Source organism: Crassostrea angulata, chromosome 10 (assembly GCF_025612915.1).
Source record: "Crassostrea angulata isolate pt1a10 chromosome 10, ASM2561291v2, whole genome shotgun sequence".
In the NCBI taxonomy this organism is placed as follows: domain Eukaryota; kingdom Metazoa; phylum Mollusca; class Bivalvia; order Ostreida; family Ostreidae; genus Magallana; species Magallana angulata.
Window position 1 is genome coordinate 7,226,591 of NC_069120.1, and position 17,529 is coordinate 7,244,119.

General features: G+C 33.5%; 1 protein-coding gene across 1 annotated transcript; it reads left to right on the forward strand.

Annotated features, from left to right (window-relative positions):
* Positions 1-6,849: 6,849 nt before the first annotated feature.
* Positions 6,850-16,169, forward strand: LOC128167175 (116 kDa U5 small nuclear ribonucleoprotein component-like). Its single transcript, XM_052832750.1, has 26 exons — positions 6,850-6,983; positions 7,459-7,582; positions 8,120-8,230; positions 8,364-8,400; positions 8,658-8,736; positions 8,868-8,943; positions 9,842-9,907; positions 10,379-10,414; positions 10,542-10,632; positions 10,741-10,823; positions 11,139-11,305; positions 11,546-11,673; positions 11,773-11,836; positions 11,944-12,034; positions 12,156-12,419; positions 12,708-12,901; positions 13,104-13,215; positions 13,348-13,488; positions 13,670-13,763; positions 13,885-13,975; positions 14,058-14,271; positions 14,366-14,453; positions 14,770-14,888; positions 15,110-15,204; positions 15,387-15,648; positions 15,965-16,169. The coding sequence occupies exons 2-26, from the start codon at positions 7,460-7,462 to the stop codon at positions 16,058-16,060; spliced, it is 2,922 nt and encodes a 973-aa protein (XP_052688710.1). The 5' UTR covers positions 6,850-6,983; position 7,459; the 3' UTR covers positions 16,061-16,169.
* Positions 16,170-17,529: the final 1,360 nt, after the last annotated feature.

Consider the following 17,529-nt stretch of genomic DNA (forward strand, 5'->3'; position numbering starts at 1 on the left):
TGCTGTTCTTCATTTCCAGATGATGTATTTTGATGGGCTTTTCTCAAAAGTTAAGTGAAAGTCTTTCGGGAAGTTCATTTTTTGTATGTTTTATTACTCATAACAATTACGACTAATTGCATTAAGTAAAGCCTTGCAAAGAAGATGAAATACAGTTTTGCACACTATAGAAGTAACGTTAAAATTTTAACGTTTTTTATTTTGGTTCTCACAATAGATGTAGTATGGTAACACCTTTCAAAGTAGAAACGTATATTCGCTATCTTCGTTGGTGAGACCTGCGTGAAAAATTAATCATAGATAGATGATCTAAATGTGAAGAATGCAATATGGTTGGGAAATAATCATAAACTGAATATTTTAAATATAGGAAGTATGTAATAAAAATGTAGCGTTGTGTACATATTCTGACTTATGTCTAAGTCAGTTTTACGACTCCGGGAACAGGGCTAAGTGATGTTTGCAATTTTCAGTCATTCATTAATTAAAATTAAACTCAGCCAGACTTACTTCTATCTAATTAAGGTTTTAATTTTTAAGCCACATACTTACTATATATATAATTATGAAGACGTTCGGTAAGGACTTGTATCTTGACGACGCAAAACTTACAAAAAATGAGCTTTATCATATGAGTTTCACAGTAGAAACTAGGTGTATCGGCGGTAAACTGTGGTCAACGAACCGTAAACTATACAATTCGTTATCTACATAGTTTCATTTGAAAAAACATATTGAACGGTTGTAAGCTATTATCTAAGTTGACATATGTATGTAAATAAACGCTAACAATATATTTTGCTGTTCATAGCTACAGAGACTGCAGAGTTGTTAATCATAAGTTTCACAAGTCTTGAAACTATATTAAATAAAGATGAACTATGTTTCTTTATCACGAATAATTGTATTAAGTTTTAATTATAGTGTACACTTAATGTGTTAATTATGGTTTACAGGTATTAAATATAGATTAACGTTAGTTAAAGTTTACTGTCCCTCAGCTACAGTTTACAACCGACAACATAGTTTCTCGACTGTGAAACTATGTTTAGCTCATTTTTGTGAATTTGGCGTGCTAAAAAAGTTTGGGGCGTCAAGCCATACACTTTCTTTTACATGTCATTGTAAATTTTGAATTTACTGGGTGGGTGTAAATACAAAATTTTCAACATGACAACTAGTTGTAGTTTATGCCACCAAGTAAGTTCAAAATTTACAACATGACAATAATACGTATTAAAATACGTAAATAAGCCCTAATGATTGGACGTCAGACCAGTCACTAGTCTTGCTGGTAATATTCCTTCATATGGAAATATTTTCATAATTCAGGTATTTAAAACCAATTTGTAAATCACTTATATTCCAATCTATGCAATCTATTGAAAATAACATAAGAATTGACCTATAGAGGAAATGGATTTCCCGGGGAAAAATTCACCTTTGAAAATCAAAGTTTTTTTGTTTCTATCGAACATATATCTAAAAAAAAAATAAAAAAAGAAGAAGCTTTTTTAACCTATCATATTGCTGTCATGTTGTAAATTTTGTATTTACACCCACCCAGTTAATTCAAAATTTACAACATGACATTGCTATTGCAATGTTATTATTAATCTTCAAAGTTGGCTAAAGCAGCATGTTCTCAGTAACATGGTATAAAATTCTGCATGGTTTTTGGCCTAGGTATCCTTCAGGACCGACCTGTCCCTTTAAAAACCCTAGATATTTTGAATAGGTTTTGTTCAAAGGAATAAATTAAGATAGAATTTTCTTAGGGGCCTGGGGTCGAATCTTGAAAAAAAAACGACAAAAATTTCTGAAACTAATATCTATCATAGTGGTCTATGTTTACTCCTATCAGTGTAAGTCCTGGATAGCTCAGTTGGTTAAAAGCCTGGCCATTTCACACTTGATGTTTTTGTGCCCTGGTTCGATTCCATCTGCGGGCATACTATTTCTTTTTTAAAATTTTAAAACAGCATCAACCAGAACTATACCCTGGTGTAAACACACTCTGTTTGAGGACAATAATCAATCACATTGTGTTACTCGAGACAGGTGCCACGTAAAATAAATCACGCCGAGCAAATACTGTTGTGTTTGCCTTTACAGAACATCTATAGAAAATGGTACAATTGTCGGAGAATTGTAAAGGAGATGCAGTTCGTTAATTTTCAAAGAACGCGTGCATTGGTGATATTTTAAGTCAAAATACAGAAGGAATTTTTATATCATATATTAGAAAAAAAATGGGGTGGGTCAGTTAGAGTTTTACGTCTCCTTGCCATTTCGGCATCAGGTACGTCCCCCGTATACAAAGGATGCAGCTGTTAATACGGAAAAGAGTTCAGTTGAATGTACAGTGAATGATGATAATGTTCGAACGCCTCGTAAAAATCCTTCTACATCGACAAACATAAAGTTTTCTTCCTGTTATTTCTGTTGGAAAAAACTAAGGCGACATGCATTATTTGGTGCAAAGACTCAATGGTTTACGAACTTTGAAACCGCGTCACGCGAGAATTTCGATAGTTGCTTATACACTTGGTTGTAATATAAATAAACGCAAATATAAAAAACATATCGTATCATAGAATGTAAACTGAAAACAATTTTTTTTTTAAAAGTTCATAACGCATAATGCTTGGACAACGACATCTTCGCTAGCCAAAGGTTTTCGGTCCACTTTGCTCCCCATGAGCAGAGTGGACCGAAAACTCTTGGCTAGCGAAGATGGGACAACGACTGTGAAACTTTTTTTCAGTTTCAATCACATACATTATGAGAACTAGAACCTAAGAGTTTACTGTGTATGGCCTAAAAACAAGAAGTGGAACGGAAATCTATATGCTTTTTGAGAAGACAGAAACCAATACCGGTGTAATGAAGAATAATGACCCCCGTTGAATAATGACCGGGGGTCATTTTTCAACGTAGAAAAATGACCCCCCCTAGCTGAAGAATAATTGGATTTTTCTGAAGAAAAAAGACCCAGTGGTTATTTTTCTTCATGTTAAACATGAAGAAAAATGACCCCCATAGAAAAATGACCCCCCTGTAAACATGAAAAGAAATAGGTTGTCCCGTAAATGAATCGCTGTATATAGTTTAATATCCGTAGCAAGCACACGAAATGACACAAATAAAGAAAGATTCATACACAATGAGGGTATTGTGTGATAATTTACGAACAATAATCATGAAAGAATAATTGTTTTAATAATATATTTAGCAATATTCATTGGTGAATAAATTGTCAATCTTAGTTTGCTGGAGGAGGTAAAGGTTTTAATTGCTGGTGTCCTCTGATGATGATATCGTAGTTATTACTGGTCCTAACTTCGCCAAATTTGCATGGATGGTGCGTCTTCTGATACTGATGCACCTGACAGGCTTGAATGCTGAATCTGAACCATAGGTTTATGATGCTTGATGAGGTTTAGTTTTTTGGAACAGGTCACATGTTTTATAGATGATAGCTTGAATAGTTGATTTAACTATACTATAAATGAAAGGCAGAGGTTGCTTCAGATGCAGAGCATGATCTCCATTATCAAGAATGCTATAGAAATCTCCTACCTCACTCAAACCTGCTTGATAGATAGATGAGGTTGTTGTTAAATGATATAACATGATTCCTATGATATAGTATTGTATGATATGAAACACTATTGTTTAATAGGAGAATATATAATACCAAATGTTATATTGTAAAACGTTATATGATACGATATAATATTGTATTATTTTTTATATTTTATGATATGATATTGTATCATGATATTGTTATGTATAGTATTATATATTAAGGCGTAATATTGTATAATATTATATTGTATTATTAATAAATTATTTAATCACATGATACTATTACATATGATATTGCAATATATAATATTGCATCCTATGATATAATATTGTATATTCTATGATATTGTATCATACAGTATTGTATAATATGATATTGGTTTCTGTAATATAGAATTTTATCAAATGAAATTGTATATATGATAATGTAATATTATAAAATATTGTATCATACGATATTGTATAATATGGTATTGGTTTATATGATGTTATGATATCACATGAAATTGTATTTTATGATGTTGATATATATATTATTGTATCATATGATACAATATATATAATATAATTGTATTATATAATATTTTATTTTATCCCATGATATTGTATCATTCGATATAATACAATATTGTATCAAATTATATTGTATCATATAATACAATATCACATTATTTATCAAACATGATACAATATCATACAATACAATATCATACTATATTATACAATATTATTACTTATTAGGTAAGTTACTGACTTACTACGGAAATATATTGGGTTGATCAATCTCATAGATGGCGAGGCGAAAATCCATGAATATCCAAAATTATAAAGGATGGTTTTCATATAATATGATAAATGTGGTCTCATTAAGTTGATGCCTCATAAAGGTGATGCCTCGTCTTGGTGAGCTTTGTAATCTGTGATTACCTATAGTTTATAATTGCGGAGCTCTCTATCGTTTTATAGGGTTCAGAGGCATATTTTGGAAATTTTATTTTTATAAAATTAATAAAATTAAATTATTTTTAAATTTTTTGATTATTTTTTTTAAAATTATCCTCTCCCCTTTTACTGCATGAAATTATTAATATTAAATTTTCCGGGGGACGGACCCCCTCTCCCCCTCTAGATCCATGCATGAACAAGGAATGTCGCATAATGAAATTAGAATGTAACTGTGTTTGGTCCACGGTAAACAGACAGCTGGTAAGTGACACGAGTCTGGGAGTGCATATGTATACATTATGGTGGACATTAAATTTTATGTGGACTATATAATAATTAGGCATAGCCAGCACTGGTAAACATATATGTCACATGTACACATCAAAATATTTATAAACATTCATATTAAGCGCGATTGCCTAGCGCATGCGTACAAATAATAGCCTGGATTAATCAGAAAACCTTGGCAAGTACGGTGCGTGCATTAAATTCTATGTAATCGACCGAGACTTGCTGAATGCAATCAAAAAAGGCGAAGGCGAAAGTGCGAAGATGCGAAGGCCAAACTGCGAAGTTGGGAAGGAGCGATAGTAGCTAGTATCGCTCCTTCGTCTTCGCACCTTCGCACTTTAGGCATCACATCTTTGCGCTTCGTCGTCGCACTTTTGCTCCTTGCCTTCACACAATCGCCTTTGCAACTTCGCATCTTCGCCCTAAGGTCGAAGTGGCCCTATCCATATATGTAAATGTAATTGTTAAAGGGTCATGGTCACGATTTTGGTCAAATTCTATTTTTCTGTATTCATTTTTTACAATGCTTAAGGAAAGCATTTCTACTGATCAAATGGAATTTTAGGGTCAGTTGTAAAGTTATAAGCAAGATACAGGGCTCACAATTCTTTGTCATGTAAACAAGGTTCGTGCCCTGTTGTCGTTTATATAGGTTCAATATACCAGTAAAAAATCTTTTTCAAGCTGATTTGTCTATCATCTTATTCATTTTAAGCATATATAAACAGTTCCTTACGTTTAACACATTCATTAGGTCTAAAATTGGAATTTTTACTTCAACATTCAAAATGTAAACGAAAGCTTCGTTTACATAGCAAAGAATGGCAAGCTCTGTAACTTGCTTATAACTCAACGAATGACACTCAAATTTTGGTTGCCTATTAAAAATGCCTTACTGACGCATTGTGAACATTAAAATCGGTAAATAAGTTTTGGCTAAAATCGTGACCATGCCCCTTTAAGATGACAACCATACCCCGATGCAATACGTCAATGTCTTGTTATAACGGAAGGATTTTTATTTTCTAAGATATACCCCTTTTTCACTTTAAGTTTATTTAAATATGAATTATAATTTCTGTCACTTTCTGTAAACTGCAGCAGTAAAATTACAATAGTGTACAGACTATTTCACAAATAATAAAAAAATATACTGAAAAACTTTAATCTACAAGGGGGTCATTATTCTACAGGTGTCACTTTTCTTCATGTGGAGTGTGCTCATTTTTATGAAACTGACACTTATTCTTCAGGCAAAGGGGTCATTTTTCTACGTAGAATAATGACCGGGGGTCATTTTTCTGCGTAGAATAATGACCGGGGGGTCATTATTCTACGTCGAAAAATGACTCCCGGTCATTATTCTACGGGGGTCATTATTCTTCATTACACCGGCCCTATAGGTTAAGTACATGTAAGTGTTCCTTAATTTGCCTCATTTTCATTCGTGTTGAGCATTCAATATTTTTGCAGTTCTATAAAAAAAACCTATCCCTGCTTTTCAAGGTTTCAGTAATAAACTTCTTTAAAAGTTTTAATATAGATAGAAGTAGTGAATATTCTTATTCATTGCTGGAATAAAACACTTGCAAAGAAGCTGACCTATAGATTTGTAAAAACAGGTACATGTACGTAGGATAAATTTTGAGGAAAAGCATCACAGGTGATGATGTTTTTTTTGGAAAACCAAATTATTAAAATTATCTGACAAACTTATAATTAAGGTAGTACAAAACATATAAGCTAAAATTTTCCTGTAGTTCATTTTTTGTATATGTTTTTAATTATTCAACGTTAATTACGTAAAAATCCAACCTGACAACTTTGATTGTTTGCTGAACATGTCTGATGTTTGCAGCAACGCTGTTTTGTAGGCGAGATTGTAACCATCGTATTTTAGCTGCAAGTGTATATAAAGTGTCATTATATTTCAATCGCAACTTCTCGGGCCTTTCCGGCAGGCTCGGAAAAACACGCCTGCCGGAAAGGCCCGAGAAGTTGCGATTGATTATATTTAGGTCAACATCCAGAACCACCGGATCCTATATCATTACGGTTCCACTTTTAGTTTTGCACCAACGTTTTCTGTACACTTCCGGTTTTGGCGGCTTTTTCTTCACATGGCTTAAATTTTATTTAAACATTTGAAAATACAGGTGAATTTACTTTATTTTTTGAATTTTTTAATATTTATATCATCTTCGATTTACTCAAGAATTTTGTTATTCTTTGCTTCATAACAAACAATTTACTTGCATTTCTCAGTTTGTTACTACACCGTGAAATATTTTCTCAAATCTGCAGAAAATTATTTGATTATGATAGATATCATAATGGATAAGAAGTATTTAAGTCTAATAGGCAAAAAATATGTGCAATTTTGGATGAAAAATTACATTTTCAAAAATTTAATTCAATTAACACGAACAAAAGCTCCAGGCAGATTCGAACTCATGATCTGCGGTCAAGAAGGCCAATACTTTAACCACTGAGCTTCGACGATATACAACCCATTTAAAGGTTATAAACAGTTTAACAAAACATTTAAATCGCCATCTTGTGACGTGGTGTATTAAAAAGTATAAGTGAAGGTGTAGTGAGGTACCTTAATTGTACTGTTGTATTGTGTAGGATGGATCAGGATTTGTATGACGAGTTTGGAAATTACATCGGCCCAGAGCTTGATAGCGATGACGATGATGAAGAGGATTCTGACGACGAACGGGAGGAGCATGCTGACAGGGAATATGGAGATGTAAGTCTTGGTCGTTTTAGCATGTGACATGTCTATACTCTTTGGATTTTGCCATAAAATTTCTAGACTTGTTTGTGTTTTATAATTGTTTTGCTGAAATACGTGTATAAAGATCGAAAGAATGGAATTCCTAGCTTTGTGACAATTAAATAATTATGAATGTACAATTTTCTTATGACTGGGAATCTATCATCCTTCAAGTCAGAAAGATTTAAATTCAAACCAGCCAAGTTTATTACATTTATCACCAACAACCAGTTTAGAGAATGGCTACTCCCTAATTTGTAACCTTTAAAATATTATTGTTACCATGAAATTGTGACTTTATTTCATGGAAGCAGTCGCTTGATTTGTTCTTCATTTCTGAATATAAAGTTGACTATGATGGCTTTGTATTGTGGTAATGTGTCTAATATTAAATGTGCCACTTCCTTTACTTTAGCCACTGGATCACTATAACAAAATATCTGGATGCCATGAATAGTGTATGTTCTTATCAATTAAACATGAAATGTATTTATATGATGATAATTTTAGGATGATGATGAAATGGAACAAGATGATGACCACAATGAAATGCAGGTGGTTCTACACGAGGATAAGAAGTATTATCCAACAGCAGAGGAGGTGTATGGCCCAGAGGTGGAGGTAAGAAACTATACGCCATGTATTCCCTATAAAAGAATTCAGTCACATGGCATTGGAAGAGGACAAGAGATTATGCGTTTTATTACATTTTATTGTTTAATGTAAAAGTTGTTGATCAATTAATCTTTTTCAGACCATTGTTCAAGAAGAAGACAATCAACCATTGACAGGTAATTATTTTCTTTAAAAAAAAAAACAAGTCACTATCAATATTGCCATAGCTCCATCAATGATCATGGGAAATGAAGAATTACAGGGAAATTGATTTAAACATTAACAAAAGTGTAGGTCAACTTCTTCAATTATTCTATATATGTGTGTACTTACTTGTACAATTAAATTTAAGTGAAAACATGTTATATATGAATGAATTGCTAATGCAGTATAGTATACTCTTAAAATTATATGAGCCATTATTTCTGAACAGAACCAATTATTGCCCCTGTCAAAAAGAAGAAATTTGCCATGACTGAACAGGATCTTCCAGCAACTTCATACAATATGGAGTAAGTACTAAACATTTCTGGGATTATGTTTCATTCCTCTTAGCTTTCACTAGGAATTGTAAAACATCCCTCTATGATAGAATCTAATAACTTTGATAATATTAATCACATATATGTCAAAACTCTTCCAGGTTTTTGGCGGACTTGATGGACACACCAGAACTGATCAGAAATGTAACCCTTTGTGGACATCTACACCACGGCAAGGTCAGTGGGACACAGGGATATTTTTAAGATCTCATGTCTTAAATGTTGAAACAATTTTGAATGATGCATAATCGTAGTATCTTCACTGTAAGGTACAAGAGTCCATACTAAATGCAGAGTTTTAAACTAACTTGAATTTTTTGCTAGCCATGTGGGCTACTAAACTTCATCATTCCAGGGGCCCACATCAAACTTTAGTTGCCAACACTTTTAATTTAAAAAAGATAAAAAAAAAAAGAGTTTATTTTTTTTATCTCATTTAATAACATGCCATTGTACATATATATACATTCATATTGAATTTCGATTTTTGTTAAAATTTTCGAACACTTCATTTTCTAAAATTCATAACTCAAGTCTTCTGAATCAACCACATGTCTTGTTGTTCCTTTACATCCGTATTAGTTAATCCATCTCCTTTTACAAATAAAAATCCTTTTCTTTTGGCTGGCTGATTAGCGAAATATTATAACAATTGTTGAAATAAGTAAGACGCTTTGAAAGTAATGTTTCTTATTGCACTACGAAACGCTTTACTGATAATGACCTTCAGTAGTCTTGATCATCGAGACGTTTATGCTTTACAGTGAAAATAGATAAAGATAAGCGTCTGAATGATCAAACTAAATGAAAACACGAAACATTTGTACAAATTTGGAAAAAAAGATGTGTTGGCATCAGGAATTGTTTAATCGCCATGTGGGCCCCTGGAATTGCATTTTCAAATCGCCCACACGAAAACTTAGTCGCAAATGGTGAGTGGGCGACTGTTAATTTCAAACCCTGCTAAATGATACTTTGGTTAAATAGACATATTCAGTGGAATAGAATATTGTAGTGGTGCTAAAAAATTTGCTTTTTCAGTGAGCATATGTTAATGAAATTATATTTTTTATAGACTTCTTTTGTTGATTGTTTGATTGAGCAAACTCATCCAGAAATATACAGCAGTGATGACAAAGATGTGAGTATAAACTTTTAGATATCAAACTCATCCAGAAATATACAGCAGTGATGACAAAGATGTAAGTATAAACTCATCCAGAAATATACAGCAGTGATGACAAAGATGTAAGTATAAACTCATCCAGAAATATACAGCAGTGATGACAAAGATGTAAGTATAAACTTTTAGATATCAAACTCATCCAGAAATATACAGCAGTGATGACAAAGATGTAAGTATAAACTCTTAGATATCAAACTCATCCAGAAATATACAGCAGTGATGACAAAGATGTAAGTATAAACTTTTAGATATCAAACTCATCCAGAAATATACAGCAGTGATGACAAAGATGTAAGTATAAACTCTTAGATATCAAATTATTTTAAATCATTTACATGACATAAATTTTAGAATATTAATTTTGTTTTACTTAAGTTAATTATTTGGTTCAAAAAGTAATTGCCATTGATTTACACATTGTTTCAGATTCGTTACACAGACACCCTCTTCACAGAACAAGAGGTACTGTATGATTATAATAGCAGCGATAGCAATTGATGAATAGAAAGCTGTCATATGCATTTAGAGAAATATTGTTTTTCATTTTGATGATAACTAGTCAGGTATTCTTTTTCATTGTTTATCACAGAGAGGTGTTAGTATAAAAGCCTCCCCAGTGACGCTGGTCCTACCAGATTCCAGAAATAAATCCTACCTGATGAATCTGTTTGATACGCCAGGTTTGAATCTATAACCATTCTATAATTTTAACAAACTTTGGGTGAAATTTAAGATTTATAAAAAATTAGAAAATGATTATCATTCAAAGAATTTTTATTTCAAAATAGGTCACGTGAATTTCTCTGATGAGGTGACCGCAGCTTTCAGGATCAGTGATGGAGTGGTCATATTCATTGACGCAGCAGAGGGAGTGAGTATTTAATTATTCAATAGGAAACTAACCGTAGAAACATGATGAATACAGGGAAATATTCCATCAAAACGAACTCATTAACATTGCTTGAATTGTCATTTTTGACACAGTGGAATCCATCAGAGTCTGTTTAAACAATTTTTTCAATGATTCAATTAATTTTTTGTCAGGTTCACATATCCTTAATTGATCAATTAACAACAATTTGGTTACCTTGTCTAAAGTAACTGTAAAATTTGATTATGGTAATATTTAGAGAATATTCATGTTAATATGATGCACTGTTTTACAGTATTGCATTTTATTTGATAGATCATGCTGAACACTGAAAGGCTCCTCAAACATGCTATCCAGGAGAAGCTCCCTGTCACCATCTGTCTGAACAAGATTGATCGGCTTATGTTGGAGCTGAAGCTCCCTCCCACTGATGCTTACTACAAGTTGAGACATACTCTGGAGGAGGTTAACTCGCTTCTGAGGTGAGATAAGGAAATTAACATTATTGTGAAACAAGGGAGGTAACTCACTCTCAAAGCTAGAGAAAGGGAGTGAACTTGCAATGAATCTAGTTTTTCTACTTCTTTAATAAATTTTGTCTCTAAATTTTCAGTGAAAAGCAATTCCTCTTTATTATCATGAATTTTAACTGATAATGGAATAAAATTCATTGTAGCGGTGCATATTAATGTAATATACATAAGAATTTTTCTTGTTGGCAGTGTTTACTCAGAAGATGAGACTGGTGTGACAGTTTCTCCACTGCTTGGAAATGTGTGCTTTGCCAGTTCTTACTACAGATTCTGTTTCACTTTGGGGTCTTTTGCCAAGATTTACAGTGATTCATTTGGTAGGTGGAGCATTTAAATTGGTTATTCTTATAGTGGAGATAAAATCTATTCTTTGTGTGCTGATTAAGTATTTTTCTCCCCATTTTATCTTTTTTCAGGTGGGATAAACGACAAAGAATTTGCAAGAAGACTTTGGGGTGACATTTACTTCAATAGTAAAACGTGAGTTTGAAGAAGAGGTTTCATATGATATCAGTCTAATCCTTTTGAAATCCATAATTTAAGAGCATTACATATTTTTGATGCTTAATTTTCTTTCGCTATTTTAGGAGAAAATTCACAAAAAAACCTCCCTCGAGTTCATCTCAAAGAAGCTTTGTGGAATTTGTTCTGGAACCTATGTACAAGATTTTTGCTCAGGTAATGCAGTTTGATTGACAACATTGATTGATACAAAGGAAGAGGTGCTTAGAATAGATTAAAATATAAAAGTCGGGTTTCTTAAAGCAGTTTGACAGATTTGGGTCGACAATTTTTGTAGGTTGTTGGTGATGTGGATGAATGCCTACCAAGGCTGTGTGATGAGTTAGGTATATCACTTACGAAGGAGGAGAGGAAATTGAACATTCGACCTTTGCTAAGGCTTGTTTGTAACCGGTTCTTTGGAGATTTCACTGGGTTTGTGGACATGTGTGTGAACTTTATAAAGTCCCCAGTGGACAATGCCCAGACCAAAATAGAACACATCTACACAGGAGGCTCAGACAGTGACCTAGTGGAGCATATGTGTCAGTGTGACCCAGATGTAAGTTCTGTTACATTATATTTATGGATCAGCACATACATGTAATTACTTTTTTTGCAGATCTAAAACACTTGCTATAGATTAAAGCCTTAACTTTTTGAAAGTTATTTAAGTTTGAATTATAAAGTTCCCCAAAACATAGGATTAGTGCCTAAAATTTTAAATCTGTTATTTAAGTAAAAGTAATTTAACTGAATATACAGTACCGGGGTATTTTTTTTGCAATCCAAAAATTAATGATATATTTTAGCATGATAAAGATTATTTTAGTTTTTGCTTTTCTTTTAGGGACCTTTAATGATCCACACCACCAAACTATATCCCACCCAGGACGCGACCAGTTTTCATGTGCTTGGCCGCATCATGAGTGGAACTCTATTAGCCAATCAGGAAGTCCGAATTCTGGGAGAGAATTATTCTCTCCAGGACGAGGAGGACTCCAGATTTGGACAAGTAGGACGTCTCTGGATTTCTGAGGCCAGGTACTGGGTCAAAATAAAATTTATGGATGAAGTATGTTCTGCTTTTAAAACCATAAAGAAACCCTATTTTTTAAGACCACCTTCATGTATCTTAAATTCTATATTAAACTTTATTTCTTCACAAGGTTAAAGAAAAGTTTTGGGGCAATTAGATTAACGTGTTTACATTTTAATCAGTATCTAATTTGATTATATTTACCAGGTATAAGGTGGAGGTTAATCGTGTGCCAGCAGGGAACTGGATCCTGATTGAGGGCATTGACCAACCAATTGTGAAGACATCAACCATTACTGATGTGTCTAACTCTGATGAGGTACAATCTCATCTAAACTTCTTAGAGTTGTTTTGTGTTATGTGTAGCTATAAACAACATACTCATTGTGCATTCATGTGTTGGGATTGTTAACTTATGCAGTGAAGGACACTTTTCTGCCCTATTTTGTAGGTGTACATTTTCAGACCACTAAAATTTAATACAAGTTCTGTCATCAAAATAGCAGTGGAACCTGTTAATCCCTCAGAACTTCCAAAAATGTTGGATGGATTACGGAAGGTCAACAAGAGTTATCCACTCCTTACCACCAAGGTTCATAAATTTTGTACTAAATTACCAACTCTTTATCATTAGCAGTGAAATTTATCTAAACTGTAAGATTGTGCATTCAGTATTGAATGGAGAGCCGCTGTTCTTTAAGGGTATACATGTACATATACATGTATGTTCAGTTCTATGTTCAGTTATCAGTAAGACTATGTTCCATTCATAGGTAGAGGAGTCTGGAGAACACATTATACTGGGTACAGGGGAGCTGTACCTGGACTGTGTCATGCATGACCTGAGAAAGATGTACTCAGAAATAGGTAAAATATCGAGTTTGATATATGTGTAATCTGATTAAATTCAATAATACAGTGTTTGATATTTTCAATAAACCCATTTTGTCCTATCCAAATATAAATATGATTCCCATTGTGTCTGTAGATATCAAGGTAGCTGACCCAGTTGTCTCTTTCTGTGAGACAGTGGTGGAAACATCTTCACTGAAGTGTTTTGCTGAAACTCCCAACAAGAGGTGTGTTCCATTTTCAATAGCACTAAAAAAAAATTTTTAAAAAGTTATTTGAGAAGTATTTCATTGATTTGTTGTTTTACAGGAATAAGCTGACAATGATTGCTGAACCTCTGGAGAAAGGTTTGGCGGAGGATATAGAAAATGAAGTTGTACAAATCACCTGGCCTAGGAAAAGACTAGGAGAGTTTTTCCAGACAAAGTACGATTGGGATCTGTTGGCTGCTCGATCTATCTGGGCCTTCGGACCAGATGCCACAGGTCCAAATATCTTGGTGGACGACACGCTGCCATCAGAGGTGAGGTTTAATGCTCTCAGCAACATGTAGGATGATTAAGGACTGCAGCTGGAAGGCTTTTTATATTTTCTGGGTTTTTTTTTTATTTGATTAGGTAGATAAAAGTTTACTTGGAGCTGTGAAGGACAGCATCGTCCAAGGATTTCAGTGGGCAACCAGAGAAGGTCCACTGTGTGATGAACGTAAGTGTTCGGGGGTTTTGAACCTAAGATTACTGGGGCTTGAACAAAAGGTTATTGGGGTTTGAACAAAAGATTACTGGTAATTTGTACAAAAGGTTACTGTGGTTTTGGGAGATTTTATGTACAATATACAATACATATAAATTCATTCAAAATTTACTTGGCTATCTTTAAACTGAGTATTTAGGCAAAGCTCTCTTTTATTTATCCCAATCACAAAAGTCGGACAAACCCAAATACTGAGTAGATAGGTTTTACATTTTATTTAAATAAAATATTTTAGAAATATATTTGCATACAACCTTTAATATTTCAGCCATCAGGAATGTAAAGTTTAAGATTCTGGACGCAGTGATTGCCCAGGAGCCCTTACACCGTGGTGGAGGTCAGATAATCCCCACTGCTAGGAGAGTGGCCTACTCTGCTTTCTTGATGGTCAGTAATGCGAAGTGAACAATATTAGGGGGTATTGAAGATCTGCTATTGCAGAGCTGGTTTCATTGGTGCTTGGAAAATCTTATATAATACCATCTTCTTACATTGTATAGCAATTCATTGTGTCCATTATTTTTTCATTTATCATGTAAAACTAAATTTGTAACAAATGGTTTTCAATATTTGATTGAGTTCTGATGGTGATTGAAACTGTTTTACAGGCCACTCCTCGTATGATGGAGCCATACAACTTTGTGGAGGTGATGGCCCCAGCTGATTGTGTGTCAGCAGTTTACACTGTCTTGGCCAAACGCAGGTAAAACTGATAATTTATTGTCAGATACACTATTTAAGTTTAAACTTTTTATTTAACACTATTTAAGTTTAAACTACTTATTTAACTGTAAAATTAATGATAATGATATAACTTAGAAGCAAGTCTGTTGTAATGATTGTAATGATAGACATTTTTTTAAACTGCCATACCTATGATTACAGAGGTCACGTTACCCAGGATGCACCAGTGCCAGGTTCGCCACTGTACACAATAAAGGCATTCATTCCTGCCATTGACTCATTCGGATTCGAAACAGATCTGAGGACACACACACAGGGACAAGCTTTCTGTCTGTCTGTGTTTCATCACTGGCAAATTGTGCCAGGAGATCCCCTGGATAAGAGTATCCTGATTCGACCCTTAGAAGCTCAGCCTGCTACTCATTTGGCCAGAGAGTTTATGATCAAATCTCGGCGTAGAAAGGTACGTATCATGTTGATGTCTGATGGTGTTTAAGCACCTCATAGCATGCATACAGAACATGAAGATTGTGTAATTTGTTTTAAAGTTTGCTTAAACAGAATTTAAATCAGATATCAGAGTCATTTCTCTACGAGAAAAGCTATTTTATTTCAGTAAATCATGGTTTTTATGCCTGCTATTTTTATCATTGTTTTAACATACAATATATATTTCTCTATTACATTGCAGTATTTTCTTAGTGTGTTAGTTTTTAGCAGCATTAAATAATGTGATTGTTGTCTTGGTGAATGACTATTGATGTTGTTCTTTGCTGTAGGGTTTGAGTGAGGATGTCAGTATCAACAAGTTCTTCGATGACCCTATGTTGCTGGAGTTGGCCAAACAAGATGTGATGCAGAGCTACCCAATGTAAACTGTGTCCATAATACATTACTGACAATGACTCTTCAGTTGTGCGTTTTTCTCATAGTGAATCATCATGTTGTCACAATAATCATGAAGAATAAATTTTATGTATAGAAGTTTTGTTGTTATATTTAAATTCCACAAATTATATGCTAAGAATTATATCCCACCAAAGAAATTGAACACTTCTTGATATCCATACAAACACATGTAAAATACAGTTTATCAAGAATAACCGGTTCAAAATATTCAGTTCTGTCATAAATTACATTTTTAAGAATTACTAAATGCAAGAATCCCTGTTGGAATTTAAAAAAAAAGATTAACGGGTTACAACTGAGTTGCACTGGAAAAATATCACAACTAGTAAAAATGTACATTAATTTCTACATCAAAATCTAAGGTTCAAGTTTTAAAGAAGATTGACATTTTATGAAGCAGGTTAGAGTTTCTAGCTCATCAAGATGAAGTCGAGAGGCGACGGGAGGCTAATGCTTTACCTTAGCAGGTGCCCTTTGATGGAGTTTTTGCTTTACCTTAATAGCAGGTGCCTTTTGATGGAGCTTATGCTTTACCCTAACAGGTGCCCTTTGATGACCGTATCTAAGTTATTATAATTTATATATTCAAAGCCACAGGTTTTGTTTGCCGGGGAAGATTAAGGTTTTTAGAGCAGGTTAGATTTTGTAGCAGGGCCCCTTTTTAACACCATATCTGTTATTTGTTCTATCATAACTAAACTTAGATGGATGATTCATCTTGTTATACTTGCGCACTCGACAGGTTAATGCTGAATTTAAGCCATAGGTTTCGGATGCTGGAGAAGGTTATGGTTTTTGCAGCAGTACACATGGTTTTGGTAAATAATTGTTGATTTAATTATTATGTAATTTAAGTACAAGGCTTACTTCAGATACAGAGTACGATGTGGATTATCCAGATGTTTGGGCAGGTTTCATAATTAAAGCAAAAGTATATTTCAGTCTTAGAGTTGACAACATATCGAACTTACTGACGTTCACAGTTAATATTACTCTTGACGTGTAATATGGAGACAGCTTCCGAACTTGATTATGTGGATGCGAGGACAGATGGGAGTTTTTTGAGTTGCATGAAAGAAAATGCTTGTCCTTACCAGCTGTGGCTTTTGTGTTTCATGCAACTATGAATATGTAATAAAAGTATAGCTTAAGGTAGGTCCCTACTCAGGATTTTTGTGGTTAAAGTAAGGGTTTTTTTTCATCAATCAAGTAGAATAATACCTTACGTAATAAAAAAGCCCCAAAAATACATGCCTTAACTATTTACTTTTATCACTAGAGTCTCCAGAAGATGCATACCCCCTTCTTCGATCACATGATTTCAACCAAAATCATTAATTGGCTCATATAAATGTTCAAATTCAAATGTTTTAATTAATCATTAAATATGTAAGAAAGTAATAACAAGTGTGATTATCATTATTTGATTGATTAG